Source organism: Echiichthys vipera, assembly GCF_963691815.1.
Source record: "Echiichthys vipera genome assembly, chromosome: 8".
In the NCBI taxonomy this organism is placed as follows: domain Eukaryota; kingdom Metazoa; phylum Chordata; class Actinopteri; order Perciformes; family Trachinidae; genus Echiichthys; species Echiichthys vipera.
The window spans coordinates 8,504,093-8,519,057 of record NC_139833.1 but is presented as its reverse complement, the minus strand read 5'-3'; the positions used below and the strand labels follow the sequence as shown (position 1 = coordinate 8,519,057).

Sequence of the window (14,965 nt, the reverse complement as noted above, 5' to 3'; positions counted from 1 at the left end):
TCCTCCCTTTTGAAGCTAGAATTAATACATTTGTATCATATGTCATGGATTGGTATCATCCATGTCATGTCGGGCGGAAAGGGGGCTAAATAATGTTAAAAAATAAACATGAAAATGGCATGACATTATACCAACTCTGCACTGACAAAGTTCCCATGCGGTCTGGAAAACAGTTGACTCATTTTCCAGTCATGGGAAACTCATGGAAAATGAGTAAAAAGTAAAATACCCTGGAAAACCTTTAAACATTCTCTGATTTTCCTTAAGCTGTGAATGAACTGTGCAGATTTCTTTCAGAGCTCCTCAAAACTGGTAACATTGTCTTCTGAAAAGTTATGTTCAGGATCATATTAACGTTTAAATTAGAGTACCGTATTTTCCGCACTATAAGGCGCACCTAAAAACCTTTAAATTTCTCAAAAGCCGACAGTGCGCCTTATAATGCTTTGCGCCTTATATATGGGCCAATATTGAGTCACAACAGGTCTCGCAACTAAGGTAAGCAGCCGCCGACTCTATTTTCCCCCGTAGAAGAAGTAACGTGTGGTGCATGTTGAGATATATGACTGCGCGAAGCGTGCCTTTTAATTTCCGTTTGTGTGTTTGTGTAAAGAGCCCAAAATGGCTCCTATTAAGACACACGCTTACGACGCAGAGTTTCAACTCAAGGCGATTAGTCATGCAGTAGAACACGGGAATAGAGCAGCAGCCAGAGAGTTTAACATGAACCAATCAATGGTGCCGAATTGGAGGAAGCAACAAGACGACCTCCCTTGACTGTTTTGTTGACATTCCCTTTAGCGCAGCTTCATCTAATGGATGCAGAACGTAACCCCAGCCTCGACTGTAGCGTCTATTCTATGCGCCTTATAATGTGGTGCGCCTTATATATGAAAAAAAGTTTCAAAATAAGCCATTCATTGAAGGTGCGCCTTATAATGTGGTGCGCCTTATAATGTGGTGCGCCTTATAGTGCGGAAAATACGGTATTTTGAATGGTCTGCTCTCGGTTATGTTATGGAAACAACATGAACACCTCCCAAAGTCACATCACATGCTAGCCCATGCAGGTCGGAAGACATCACTCCTTAAAAGGACCGGTGTGTCGGATTTTTCGGATGATAATTAGGTTTTTCGTTGCTTTCCTCCCAACTTGTTTGAAAACAGTTGAATAATGTTAAAGTGGTTAAAGTTTGCATGCTAAAGCTGACAGGTCTGCTATCTTGTTTGAGAGAGTTGGATAATAAATGGGAAGCCGAGGTTAAAACAATGAAGGTTATGCGTTATGCGTGTCAAGCCTACGTAAATACTGGCTAATCGTACTTTTCTTCTTTACAGATTTGTACTATGCCATTCTACTGCAATGGTGAGAACCCTGTCTCTCACATCAGCTTGATCATCACCGAAAAACTCCCTGAATAATAATCTCGAGAGTGTGAACCCTGACTAATGTTCACTCACTTACTGTAGAGTCGTGTTTATGTTAAATAGAAAGTACATTAATGCAGCTGCTTAAGGGGTCAATTCTTAATGTAAACATATTTTTTTTATTATAATTCAACAGGTTAAAGGGTTCCTTGTACAGTTTACAGCATTTATTCTCTGAGAATCTCTTTCACTTCCATGCAAAATTGGTTTTGTAACTGAAACATCACAATCCAACCTTGTGAATTGGAATCGAATCAATTTGGGAAATCTGTGGCGATACACGGCCCTGATACGCACACGCATGCACACACGCACACACACACACGCACGCACACACACACACACACACACACACACACACACACACACACACACACACACACACACACACACACACACACACACACACACACACACACACACACACACACACACACACACACACACACAAGCGCACAGGCACACGCACAGGCACACGCACAAACACACACACACACATTTCTGCCTGTTTTGCCGCTGTGTTTCTTGTCAGCAACAAGAAAGTCTTTATGAATTACAGAAGGAGGACATCTCTTGAGATTATTTCTGAAACGACATTCATTCCCTCATTTTTACAGATTTAGTCCACCCCCCCCCATCTCCCTCTTGTCCATTTTGTCTAGCTTGATGCTCATTTCGCATTTGAAAAAAAAGGTTTGTGATATTTAGCTGCAGCATCCCACAAAGTTCTGATAATTAAAAGTGTTAATTCCCTCTTGAATCTCAGATCCAATCATTCTTTTCTTCTTAACAGCTCTTTCAAGATGAGCTTGGGAAAAAGCTTTCAGACTTCTATGTGAAACACTAGTGGAGTGGATTATTTTCACTGTATTTATTGTATTGTATTACCTAGTGACAGTGACGACCAGTACTGTATTTTGTCCTTTATTCCTTCATGTAACAGTTCCCTCCTACCGCTGCGGTGCTGTATACTGTGCGAGGAACATTCTGTGATAAATGAGGATTGTATAATATGAAAATGAATACCATGTTCTCTAAAAAAACATTTTTCTTGAGGGCTGAAACTGATGATTTTACCCACTAATTAGCAGTCGTTAGCTGTAATCATGGCATAGCATAATTGAAAAATGTTCTCTCATTCAACAGTGTTTTAATTAGTAATCTACTTTCATTTGATTGCCAAAGATAATGAGTTTACCTTAGATCTCTGTGTAAAGACACAGTATATAACTTAATCTGATAGCGTGGGGGTCCCAGGCCATTTAAATACCAAGTCACAGGGGAGAAGGGGGAGTCTGAATGCCTCTGGCTTGACCCTCTGGGAAGAAAGTTATTGTCTGATAATATAATTGTAGCCAGAGGAAATGTGCTCCACTGTGACATTATCTGCATTAAAGATTTGTGGGAGTGCTCCTATTTTACATCCCACTATATTAATTCATGAGTCAGTCGTCTTCTAATCACATTACACAAAGCTAGGAAGCTTTCCTTTTCGATATTATCTTGCTTTCTTTCCTGTGTGACCGTTCCACTGAGAGCATCAGAAATACTCCTGCTGTTTATAATCATGGTACGGTGCTTTGAATAAAAGCGTCCATTACAGCCCCACATACGAAAAGGATCCGCTGAATCTCAATTAGAGGGAGAATCTGTACATCGATCTTTGCACCATCATTCCATTATATTTATTTTTAGTGCAGCATAATGACTTTGCTGTTGACTTCTACTTAAAAGTCATAACAGCAGTGTTAATTGGACATTAAAACTTCCAGAAAAGCACAAGTCTGACTTTAAAGGTCACTGCTGTCAGATTAACATAAAGACCACAGCCGCACAAGATTCAATTTGCACGGAGACAGATTCAATCGTTTTTTCCCACTTAACGCTCGTGAAAATCTTGAATGCAGCAGTTCTGAGGACGCAGAACACTCTTCTACTTTTTTTTTTTTACCCAATGTTCCCTCTCGCAGACTAGGTGCCAGATATCAAGAGAGCATTGTCGCTCTTTCCATGAAAGTGAGAATAAAGCTCCTAGGGATATTTCAGCATTTGACAACTGTGCCTGAATGCCTGAAAGCAATCCCTTTAACAGATGAATGAAAGTAACATATTTCGGGTCTGAAAAAGGTTTCAGGTGTTCCCTTCACTCAGCCTTCAACTATCTCCTCAAAGCAATGCGTCTGCTGTCCTCTCGCCGTTTCCTGTGAGACTGTCGGTCTTGGGATTGAATCACTTTGTATACTTTGTTCGATCGCATGCTCATGCAAATCACTGCAACTATTATCGTTGGATCTAGCAGAGTCCTGCCTGAGCGTGAAATCTAAGATTGTAAGAGCTTCCATACCTCCAGCGCGCCGTAGTACATCTGCTTTGCATCGTCGTCCGTCTTGTCTGACATCAGATATGATTTGATGAGATACTCGTAGAAACTATCCCCGAGGCCACCGATGGAAACATGATCTAAGAAGGGGAATATGGAAACAGGGCTGTATGAAACCAATCAGCAGGGTCACATACACAGGTCTGTATCCAGGGTAGGCCTTGAAAACACTTAAAAACCATTGAATGTTTTTGAATGAGAGATACTGCACACTTTGGAAATAAAAGTGCTATCATCGGCTGTTCGATCCTTTTTTGTGGAGTTACACACAGCACCATCAGACCTGTAGCAAACACTGTCAGTACCGCTCACTACAGTAGCCAGGAAGTTAATTGTTGTCTGGGATAAAGAGAAAACCTGACATTCGGTGCCAGCCTCTTATCTCTGCTTTCTTCTATTTTGCAAGGGCACTGTGGCTGAATCCTGGGCTTAGTGCTGCCCAAGAACATTGTTATTGGTTTAAAGAAATACAAACAAGACAAGAACATTATATCCCCTCTCCCAGAATGACAAATGGTACAGCCAGACTTTTTCCACTAGTGCTTTGGTGAATAAATCATTTTAATTGGTTAATCCATCCATCCATCCATCCATCCATTTTATTCTACTTATCCTGTCACATTAATTCAATTCATTATATCATTAAACTTGTTGTTATACAGTATACTTCTGGAAAGCACTGAATAAATATGATATAATAGTAAATAATTCCAGGCCACTTTGGTTTTCTGTAATACGTTCATACTTTGGCCGGTATGATCATGAAACAACATTTAATTAAATTCCATGTGGTATTAAATAGATCTGCTAAATATCCCTGTTATTCCAGGCCCCATATCTGACTAACTCATGTCTGGGTTTGACTGAATCACCCTGATACGTAAACTTTTGTCTTCCAAAATATTCAGCTCTATTCTCACTGTATTTTCTACATTTTGTTTCTTCTTCAGGGATTTTCTGGTTAATTCGGGGCGCGCATAACCATGTACCGTGAACCCACCCGCTCTCTTTTCACTGACGGTATAAAACAGTTTATTTCAACTTAAAATTACGTAACGCACGAAAAGCTTTGAGTGGAAAATAAAGTGGCTGTTGAGCTAAAGTCCACATTCAGATTCATAAAGATGACTGTGATATTGCAGGGGAGGCGTGCATCTGTCCACTCATTGTGTGCAAACACACACACACACACACAAACACACACCTTTTCTGACTCCCCCGCAAGGTTATCACAGTGCTGGTGTGTTTGTCCTTGACACAGACGGATGAGGGTGAGCAGTGAAGCCAAGATTTATTTTTTTCGCTTTGTGGTATAATATATACAGTTTTGCTTCTTTATACACTCGCCCACAACAATTAGCCTCTATAATCATCCAGATTACCACCTTTCAGCCCCAGCATCGTCTTATCCCCTAATTTTTCTTCTTCACCTTCTTTCAGGTAAATCGGAAAGATCCAATTTCCTGAAGTAATTGAATTCATTATCATTTTAATAACCTAGAGCAATGGGAGTCATATAGCCATGGCTGTGAGACTGATATTAAAAATGAAAGTAAATAGAGGGATGGGTGGGTGACGCAGACAAGCAGGCAAAAGAGCTTTGACATGTTAGGTGGCTCAACGTCTGTCAGTAGTGTAAAAGCCAGATGCAAGAGTCAGAAATGGAAAAAGTAAAATTGTGCAATGACCTTCAATAAACTCCAAGCCCTGTAGTATTATTCCACTCTGGGAAAACATAATTATTATAATACTTAAGTGACAGAAATGACCTTCCCTGAGCAGCTCAGAGATGGATTTGTGACCGAGGTCACATGTAAACCTCATGTTTTTTTAAATAATGCAAGATAGAGTTTCATACGTCATTACGTATGAAACTCTATAACCCACATTTTCCCATATACAGCTAACAGAGTACTTACGTTGGACCCAGTTGCCGCTGACTGGACTGAGGAAGTTGGGGTACAGGCCGTGGGGTTTTTCAATCTTGTTCAGTAGTTTTCTGATGTTCATCACCTGCAAAGACACGAGGGTACAAAGAATATCATCAGGAATCTGCACTTCACACATTCACCGTGCTCTGTATCATCGCTTCAGGGCTGGAAAGCATATTGCAGAGAAATGGTACCATCATCAAAACTTAAGTAAGATAGTAGAAAATTGTCCCGCAAAGTAGAACTGGAAATGGGATACACATAAATCGCACCTTCTCTGTGTAGATGGGATTCCTGGAGAGCTCCGACAGATGAACAAATTCCAGGTGAAGGGTCCCGAACTCAGCCAAGATGCTGCTCCCAGCTGAGGCCCAGCCCCAACTCCAACTGGTGCCACTGCAACAGAAACAACCACCAAACAAGTAGACTAAGTCTCATGGCTGTTACAAACAAACATCTACAGCCACAAACACTTTCATGACATACAGTGTGATTAGAACGAGTTTCAGTTAAAGTCATTTGAAAAGAGACTGTTTAAATTAATTGAATACAGTACACATGGAATAAATATGACAGAATAGCCATGGGGTTATTTTCCATCTGTAGTCCCTGGCTTAGTGTTATAAAGGGCTTCCTAAAACACACTAGCGCGAGGACGACATTACACGGCATACCGTTTAAAGATCAGACAAGAGGCACACAGTTGTTAAAAGCAGTAAAGGGGGTAATGACATATACATAAAAAAATAAATGGCAAACAAACCGAACAGATAGCATCAGTAAAGAGAGAGTTTATGGCCAACATGTGTATGAATTAATCATCTATTGTTTTAGGAGGATACTGAAACAGGGATAAGTGTTTGGTTGTCTGATGTGAATAGGAATATACTCCACTCTCTGACCGACCAGGCTGACTGGAGGACTTTGTATAACAGGCACAAGTTTGCATATTTTATTAAGTCATCCCAACCTAAAATCTGATTATTTCTTTTTTTTAGAATTGGATAGTGATGGAAGTGCTTTGTTTTGTTTTTTAATAGTAGTGTTTTGAGTGCTTGTTCTTTCTAATGATATGAGTGGTTTCTATTGTTGGCCTGTGAAAAGCTTGTTAAACTGTGAAAGACGAGTGAAAATCACTCGGTAGACATGTTTATAACAATCAGGAATTTGCAATAATGAGTGTAAACTAAGGATGCAAACAATTAATCGATTATCCATAATAGAAATTACTCGATTCAAATAAATGAATTGCAATTAATTGAGTTTTGAACCTGTAATTCCCCAGAAGTCCACGTGAGGGCACACTTGACGCCAGACGTACTTGACGCACAGGTGAGAACACAAGCGAAGCAGTTCTCTGACGACAACAACAAAACAAAACCAGAAGCGGTACACTGACAGTATAAGGAGGGCAAAACGGAGTGCAGTATGGAGCCACTTTTAACAAAGCACAATATGTGGAAGTATTTTAAAGTACAACAACTCCCCAACTTCATTGAATTACCACCTAAATATGTCACATTCAGCCGTGCTACAAGCAGCGAGTGGTTCTCAGCCTACAATCACCACAGCGTGGGATAAAGGGTATGTGACTCCACGAAAGCAGAGGCCATTACCCAGCGGGGATGTAACATGGTTACTACAGACATGCTGCTGATAAATGTTGTTGACGGACAGGGATTTTGAGAGGTAATAAAGTACATCGAGCCAGGGTACAATATCCCCTCTAGAACAACCATAACCACCCGCGTGGAAGAAAGCTACGCACGCATTTTTCTTTATATCATAAGGAAGATAGCATTTTATGTTACGTATAGACCTTTTCACAGTTTTAAAGATAAACATCCTAAATGTGTCCAAGTTCGATTCCTCTTGCAGTGAATGTGAACGACATCAGCTGACAGGAAGTTAACAAGGACCAAGGCTGTTGCTTAGTAATGGAATTCCATAAAAAGGTCTATGCAGTTAACCTGTTCAGAGGGAAATTCAGCTTCTCAGTAGGATTGCTGCTTATCAATTAATCAATCATCAATCAATTAGATGAAACAACTATCGATTATTGAATTACTCGATAATTTGCAGCCCTAGTGTGACGCTATTACAGTATTTTTTTTAAAAACATTTGACTTTAAGGAGAAGTTAGAGTCAATTAACACCCCAAGATATTGAAATTCTCAGAAACCTGCTATAAGTATACAAGGGTCACAGGAAGGCTTTGCAGAAGAATGTGCTGACTGAGACATTTTATTGGAGGCAGCATTCTTTCACTGAACTATGGAAATTAGATAGCTGCATTTAGAGGCATGAGAGGAGGTGACATAAGGGGAAGGTGACATGTTTTATCACTGACCCATATTTGGGACACCAAAAACACAATCTACAAATAAGCAGAAGTACATTCATTTCCTCTGAAGGTCGGTGAAAAGAGAACCCGAGGCCAAATCATTACTGTATGCTCAAGTTTAGTTTTATGTGCTTCCTTGTTTCACTGTTTGTCAGACTTTATATCATAGTCAGTAGGTATTAGACAGATTTATCACTCTTGTTGTCTTGCAGTTGATTCCTGATCGGCAACTGTGTTCCCTCAGCGAACCTGTTAAATATTAGTATGTTGTATGTTAGTATGTAGATTACACTAACTTAACTCACAGTGCTGTTACTGTAGAGATGAACATCCATCAGAAGAGTGTAGTAGTTTAAATCTGAGGTGATTTAAATTTCAAACATCTCCTGCTGTGTCTAATACTGTGTGATGACTGATCTGCTCTGACATTTTAAATAAATAGAGTAAACTTCAAATCACAGCATCAGTGGTATTTATATGAATACAGTCTATACTGCAGATCTAAATTATTCATCTAAGTACAGCACAACGTTTCATCCTGTTTTGATGTGAAGTTCTAACAAGAAAACGTTTTACAGACAACTCAAGCTTCATATGTCCCTCATTTATCAGGAGCAGTATTACTTGAGCAATAAGTCTTTCTGTCCTTCCACAGCCTCCTTTAGCAGTGATTCTCGCTCAATGTTACGGGAAGTTTCCGACTCTGAGTACCTGGTAAACCTCTTCGCCTCTTTTTCAGTCTCAGAACAGACAGGACTCATTTTTATGCCCTTTTCAGATGGAAATCAATAATCATATTCTGCAAGTCTCCAGAGATGTGTATAATGTATTCCATCCAAGGTTTATCGATCTATTTGAACATTTAGCTATTGTCATTTTTTTCCTGGTTGTCAGAGTTGCACCATCCATCATCCTCCTGAACTCTCTCTCTTCACTGTGTGCAACACCAGAGCTGAAACTATCAAGTCGATTAAACCGTTAGCATTTGACAGAAAATTTATCTGATTGTTAAAATCAAAAGATTATTTTCCTTGTGTCATAAATTGAACATGTTTTAAAGTTTTGTACATTACATGCAGTTTGAATAAATCCCCTTGGGCTGTGGGAAAAGGTTTTTGTCAGTAGTTTTTAACATTTAATAGACTGCATAATTCATAAATTAAGAAAGAAAAGTTTTTGGCCGCAGCACTGTCAAATGTTGCATAACTTTCTGTTGCCAAGTTCATGTAACAACCAGTCAGCAAAACACAAGGTGATGAGGATACAAGGTGTTAAAGCTGATGTTGTAAACTACAACAACTGATGAAAAACATTGTGTGGCTCTAGAAAAGGAAATTACCAATGACATTTTGTACGGTTGTGACGTTAGCGCTGTGACAAAATCAGGCTGCAGAGAGACTACTAAAGTACTAAAAACCACCTCCATGGTAGTTCATGCTACAGTAGGTGCCACCTGCACCACATTTTGCCATGACGACACACACAGACACACAGACTCACAAGTTGAAAACAATACCGTCGCAGCTGGTAATGAATCGGGTGTTTGCAATGGAGCTACGAGTGCAGATGTCTGGATCAGGCCCTCAGGATGTGCGCCAGATTTTAGATGCAATTTGTGGCTAAAAGGTGGAATTACAACTTCCAAAAATACTTTTTCCCATTGACTATATAGTTCTCGTCAATAACAGAATTTGATCTGTTACTGATCCTTCAAAACATCAGATAACGTTTTGAAAGTCTAAGAGAGTTGCATGATTAAATAATTGAATTTCCGATCAAGGCCGGACCCTCAACCATAAGTTGACTCCGATAGTAGTCTCTAGTGCACCTGCTCTATGGGCCCAACAGTTTGGAGGTATGTGCTGCAATAATAGTGCTGACCATGTGGGAACTTTTAAATTACATAAGTTAAAGTTGTTTGGCTCTATGCGCGACTGAGCAGCTTTCATAGGAATGAACAGGCCTTTGTATAGATCCATGGTGTTGATCTGATTAGTTGATTGAATAAAGTAAGCTGGTATGCCCTAAACATTGATTAAATATATATTAATAGCCTCAGCAGAATTCTATTAAATAAACGCTCCCATTATCTGCCATTAAGGATCTTATTGTTGCCTGTTGTGATTGATGAATGTGTAAAGTATCATTAACCTCAACTGGAAACTTGCCACACTATGTGTTTTCACTGCGTAAAACTGCTTTAAAAAGTTACCTGAACTCTGAACATCAAGGTCAGAAACACTTGAGACCATTCAGTTTCATTTCCTAATGTCGGAGTGGGTAATATCACTCAGTAATTCTCAGTTAATGTGTTGTCTCAGAGACGGCGCACTATTGCATGGCTGTGATTACTTGAGGCAGAATGTACTACAAGAATGACTTTACATATCCTGTAATAGATGCTGGAGAAAATCAGACATGCGGTAATGAATTGAACTGAATTTGTAAAAAGGGAAGAAGATGGGGGGGGGGGGAGATACAGAGAGAGAGAGAGAGAGAGAGAGAGAGAGAGAGAGAGAGAGAGAAAGAGAGAGAGAAAGATGAGTGGTGTGTGAGTCAAAGAGTTTTCCACTCTGATGAATGCATCCATTAAAAGTTTGGAGGCTACATCATTAGTAGCTCTAGTCACTTCTGACTCCTCCTTTAGAAGAATCAATCTCGGAATCAAAGGGAAGGTGCAAGACAACGGGCGAGGGGATTGAGATGAGGGGGTGAGTGGTATCCACTCTCTGCCGCCAGCTATGCAACGACCTCATCCCTTTATCTTTTCACCTCCTTTAACAAACACAAACTCACGCTCTTCCACAGCTATCAGAATTATAATCAGGTGAAGTAAATTATGAAAAATGCAGAAATCAATATCACATGTCATGCATAATGCGTTGGGGAAATTGGCATATCTGTGCTTCTTTACAGAAGAGCTTAAATAATTCAAGTTTTTGATGTTGTCTAGGAAGCACATTGATAAAACAGCTACCTCAATTTGAGTCAAATGGTGAGATGTGATTTGATGTGTTGTTCCAGCCTTACCTTAAAGCTAAATTTCACCTGCAGATGTTTGACAGGTCAAAATAACAACAGTAAACACGTAGGACTCATAACACAGAGTAACAAATAACAGCACGCCACATAAAGAATATAAGAAAATACTTCCCACACACTGTCAAAGCCACAGGCTGTGCAGCAGGACGGGACCCCCCTGTGTGCACAGTGCTGACTGTCTGCTTGTGTTTTATTACGCATTGCATATGATCTTCTCAACACGTGTGTGTGTGTGTGTGTGTGTGTGTGTGTGTGTGTGTGTGTGTGTTTGTCTCTTGAGTTGCCACATGACCACAGTATGGGCAGCCTGGTTCCTCCTGCCCATCTGTACCACAGGCCCATGTTGGTGATGTAGCAGAAATTAACTGTAGAGTAAGGTAATTAAATCTGCCAGCAGCTGTCCAACTTGGCTGGTGGGTTAATTGGTAGCAGGTGGACAACAGAGGTTCCAGGAAGTATCTTATAAAATAAGAATTTGGAAGAGGAGGCTATGCCATAGGATTTACCAACATCTTAAAAACAGACATTAAATAGAGTTAGACTGTTAAAATTCGACTAAGTGACTTCCAATAATCAGAAACGGCTGTATGAGTGTAATATTTTAGATCCAGTCTCACAGGACATTTCATCAACTCAAATCATTAAGTTATGCACAGTCTCGAAATTCATTGGCCATCTGTCTGATGATGATTTAGCCTCCGGGGGCTAATATTTCCGGCTTTCCGGTGTAGCCAGCGGAGATCCAGGCCATGACTTCCTCTTCTGAGCAGCAGTTATTGTTTACAGTTAGTTTAGCAACTGGGATCGTGAAAATGGAGTTGGAGCTGAGAGTGTCTCTATAAACAGATATTCTCTTCAGCCTCTTTTGCTCTGCACACTGACTGTTCATGCAACAAAGCATGCTCAGATGTGATAAGTCAATACGAGTGGGAAACCAGATCGCTACAACTATGCAGAATCTGTTTATAGAGATTAAAATATGCATGAGACAGAGGTAAAGTCAGGCTGTGAGTATGTAGACTAGCACAGTTATTTTTTTATGTTTCACTACACAACTGTTATATCAAAAAACAAGAGGCACGTGTCTTATCCTTACTCCTGCTTAAACATAATCATACCCAAATACAAACAGAGAGAGAGAGAGAGAACTTAAAATTCATGGTCAAATTATTCTAAAGTTGAAAAATTGCTTGATGTTGTGTTGCGTGACCGTGGCATTAACAAGATTGCGTCAATAAAGATTTTACGATTAGAAAACTAATGGTTTGGAACAGATTAAAAATTAACACAACTCATTTAAATACATGCAAATATTATTCATATGATCTTCCAAAGTGTTTATAAACAAAGAATAATTCTTATCCAAATGTTATCGTCACTGTAAAGCTCAGCCTGCAGCTGCTCCGTTGTTAACAAACGGAGACTGTGGGCCTGTTTGTTGAGGCATTTGTTTTATAATTTTCTTCGCTTAAATCACTTTTAATGCGCAAAAAATTGGCAATGTTGTTTCTGAAATTCATATCGAGCTGTATTTTGTTTTGAAACAACAGCTTTATGGATCTATTTTCCTCCTTTTTGAGACATGTGACAGTTTGTTTCTTTATGCACCCAGCTGTCCCGAGGCATTACAACGGAACGTGAAGTTGAAATTAAGTGTTATTGCTTAACTGGGGATTTAGACAAAGGTTAAATACAATATCAGCTTATTTCATATTTGTTGACATCTCTCACTTTAAACTCAGCTCACGTTTTTGAATCAAGCTCGGCCTCTGGTTGCCAAGATGAATAAACTGCATGTGCTCTGATTAATGCCAGCCAGTGTGATAACTTGATATCGCTCTTTTATCGGGGATGGAGGACATTTAGAGGTGAAAGCTGGTGCTGAGACTTACCTCCCCAGGTTGATGACTCCTCGGGGGATTCCTGTTGGTGTGTTGAAGGCGGGCAGCAGCTTCTCTCCCAGCTCCATTACTTTGCTCTTATACAGCTGGAAAGAAAAGACAAAGGAAGGATTCTTGGTAAATGGACAGACGACAAAACGGGTAGAAATGGGATTTTACAAAGAGAAAGAAAAGCTGCCCGTCATCTCATCCAAGTTGAAATCAATCACTGTCACAGGTTAGGAATCATAGGCCTGCACACATTTCCCCTCCAAAACTAATTATTTGAAACATGAGGTCTGCTACAACAGAACTCCAACAAGATTAAAAGCAATCTCCTCGATGTAATCGACAACAGTCCATTTTAAACCGCACTTCCTCCCCATCTCCACTGGGCCAGACTCTCCGTGGGCCAAGCCTGAGGCATGGTTAATGTATCATCTTTTGAGCTGCATTATCAGTCACCAACTCTCCATTAGCTAGTGGGAACAATGTTTGAAAAAGACAGATATTGAAATCCTGACAAAGAAAGACACGTCTGAGGAGACAAGGGTAGCAGAGCAGAGGCGAGAGGAAAAGGGGAGATTTATACAAGAGACGGGGAAGCCTTAGAGACGAGAGAAGGCAGAGAGAGTGATTGAGAAGAGACAGGCACGGTATACGGAGGGGATAAAAAGAGTGTTGAAAAACACACCGTGTGGCAGCGGTGTGGAGCAGTGACTCAGCAGAAATATGAGCAAGATGAAGAGAAAACAGGGGAAACAAATTGCAGCCAGATAGGTAGAAACCACTGACCTCCACTATTAGGATTGTTACCATTGTGCATTGTAGTCTGAAAAATAATGATGTGCTTTTACCAAAGCACAGTGAATTACTGTATATTTACTGTGCATATAGTGTGTATATTCAGCAGTTTGGGATAATTATTTCTGTATATATTAGAGTTTTGGCCAATCACAGGTAATTTCAGAGAGAGAGAGAGAGAGAGAGAGAGAGAGAGAGAGAGAGAGAGAGAGAGAGAGAGAGAGAGAGAGAGAGAGAGAGAGAGAGAGAGAGAGAGAGAGAGAGAGAGAGAGAGAGAGAGAGAGAGAGAGAGAGAGAGAGAGAGAGAAGAAGAGGTCTCACTTTGCTTCAAATTCTGCTTTTACCCGCTGCAGCTTTAATAGGCTTCTTTATCTATTTTACTCTAAATGGGCTCTAAACATTATGCTGGGTTGAGGGAGACATGCAACTAGCGATTAAAACCATAAACTAATTAGAGAAATGGTTACTGAGGTAATAAATCAAGTGAGAAGTAGGATCATTTTCTCATTGACTTCTGTAAAAACGGAAACTTCCACATTGGCCTCACATCTTTATTATACAGTCTGAAGTCTCCCCATTTTCAATATAGTGCATTATTATTATTATTATTTTTATTATCATTATTGTTATTATTGTCTGCTATATATTTGAACATTTGGAAATGGATCCACTCAGGGTCTGAAATTAGCACCCACCACCCAGCAAATGCGGGTACATTTCTGGCAGTGTAAAAGGGAGAAAGCACGACAGAATAATAATATAATTATATGACTACTAGTTATAGCAGTGGCTATACTGCAACTGCCAGTGATGATGCAAAATAACTATCAATAAGTGTTGGAAAAGTGTATATAGTATTTTAAAACCTTCTTATCATCATGTGCTTGGATGCTAAAACTTAAACGCTTCTTGGTGCTATTTCCAAATGAATGTCGCCCGCTCTAAATCAGTGAGAAGAGCACAGAGAAAACACAAAAACAGAAATTATTTTTGACTCATAATATCCCTGATATTGCACATAATGCAAGCTACATATTTTTATGTATATACGCATCTAGCTATCTTCCTTTTTATTGCTTGCTTTAGTGCTGCTTTTACATACTTTGCTCTATTTTATTGCTTTATTATATTCTAATATAAATGTTTTAATATAATA

At 39.7% G+C, this 14,965-nt stretch overlaps 1 protein-coding gene across 2 annotated transcripts in view; it reads right to left on the bottom strand.

Annotated features, from left to right (window-relative positions):
• LOC310949991 (mannosyl-oligosaccharide 1,2-alpha-mannosidase IA) overlaps positions 1-14,965 on the bottom strand; it is a 201,526-nt gene that overhangs the window by 9,806 nt on the left and 176,755 nt on the right. The window contains exons 5-8 of one of the 2 annotated variants that reach the window (XM_083917639.1): positions 13,018-13,112; positions 6,012-6,135; positions 5,728-5,821; positions 3,773-3,888 (exon numbers count right to left, since the gene is read on the bottom strand). In XM_083917639.1, the coding sequence (XP_083773765.1) occupies positions 3,773-3,888; positions 5,728-5,821; positions 6,012-6,135; positions 13,018-13,112 (429 nt within the window). Of the gene's footprint in view, positions 1-3,772; positions 3,889-5,727; positions 5,822-6,011; positions 6,140-13,017; positions 13,113-14,965 lie in introns of both variants that reach the window. The other variant, XM_083917638.1, reaches the window with a different exon arrangement.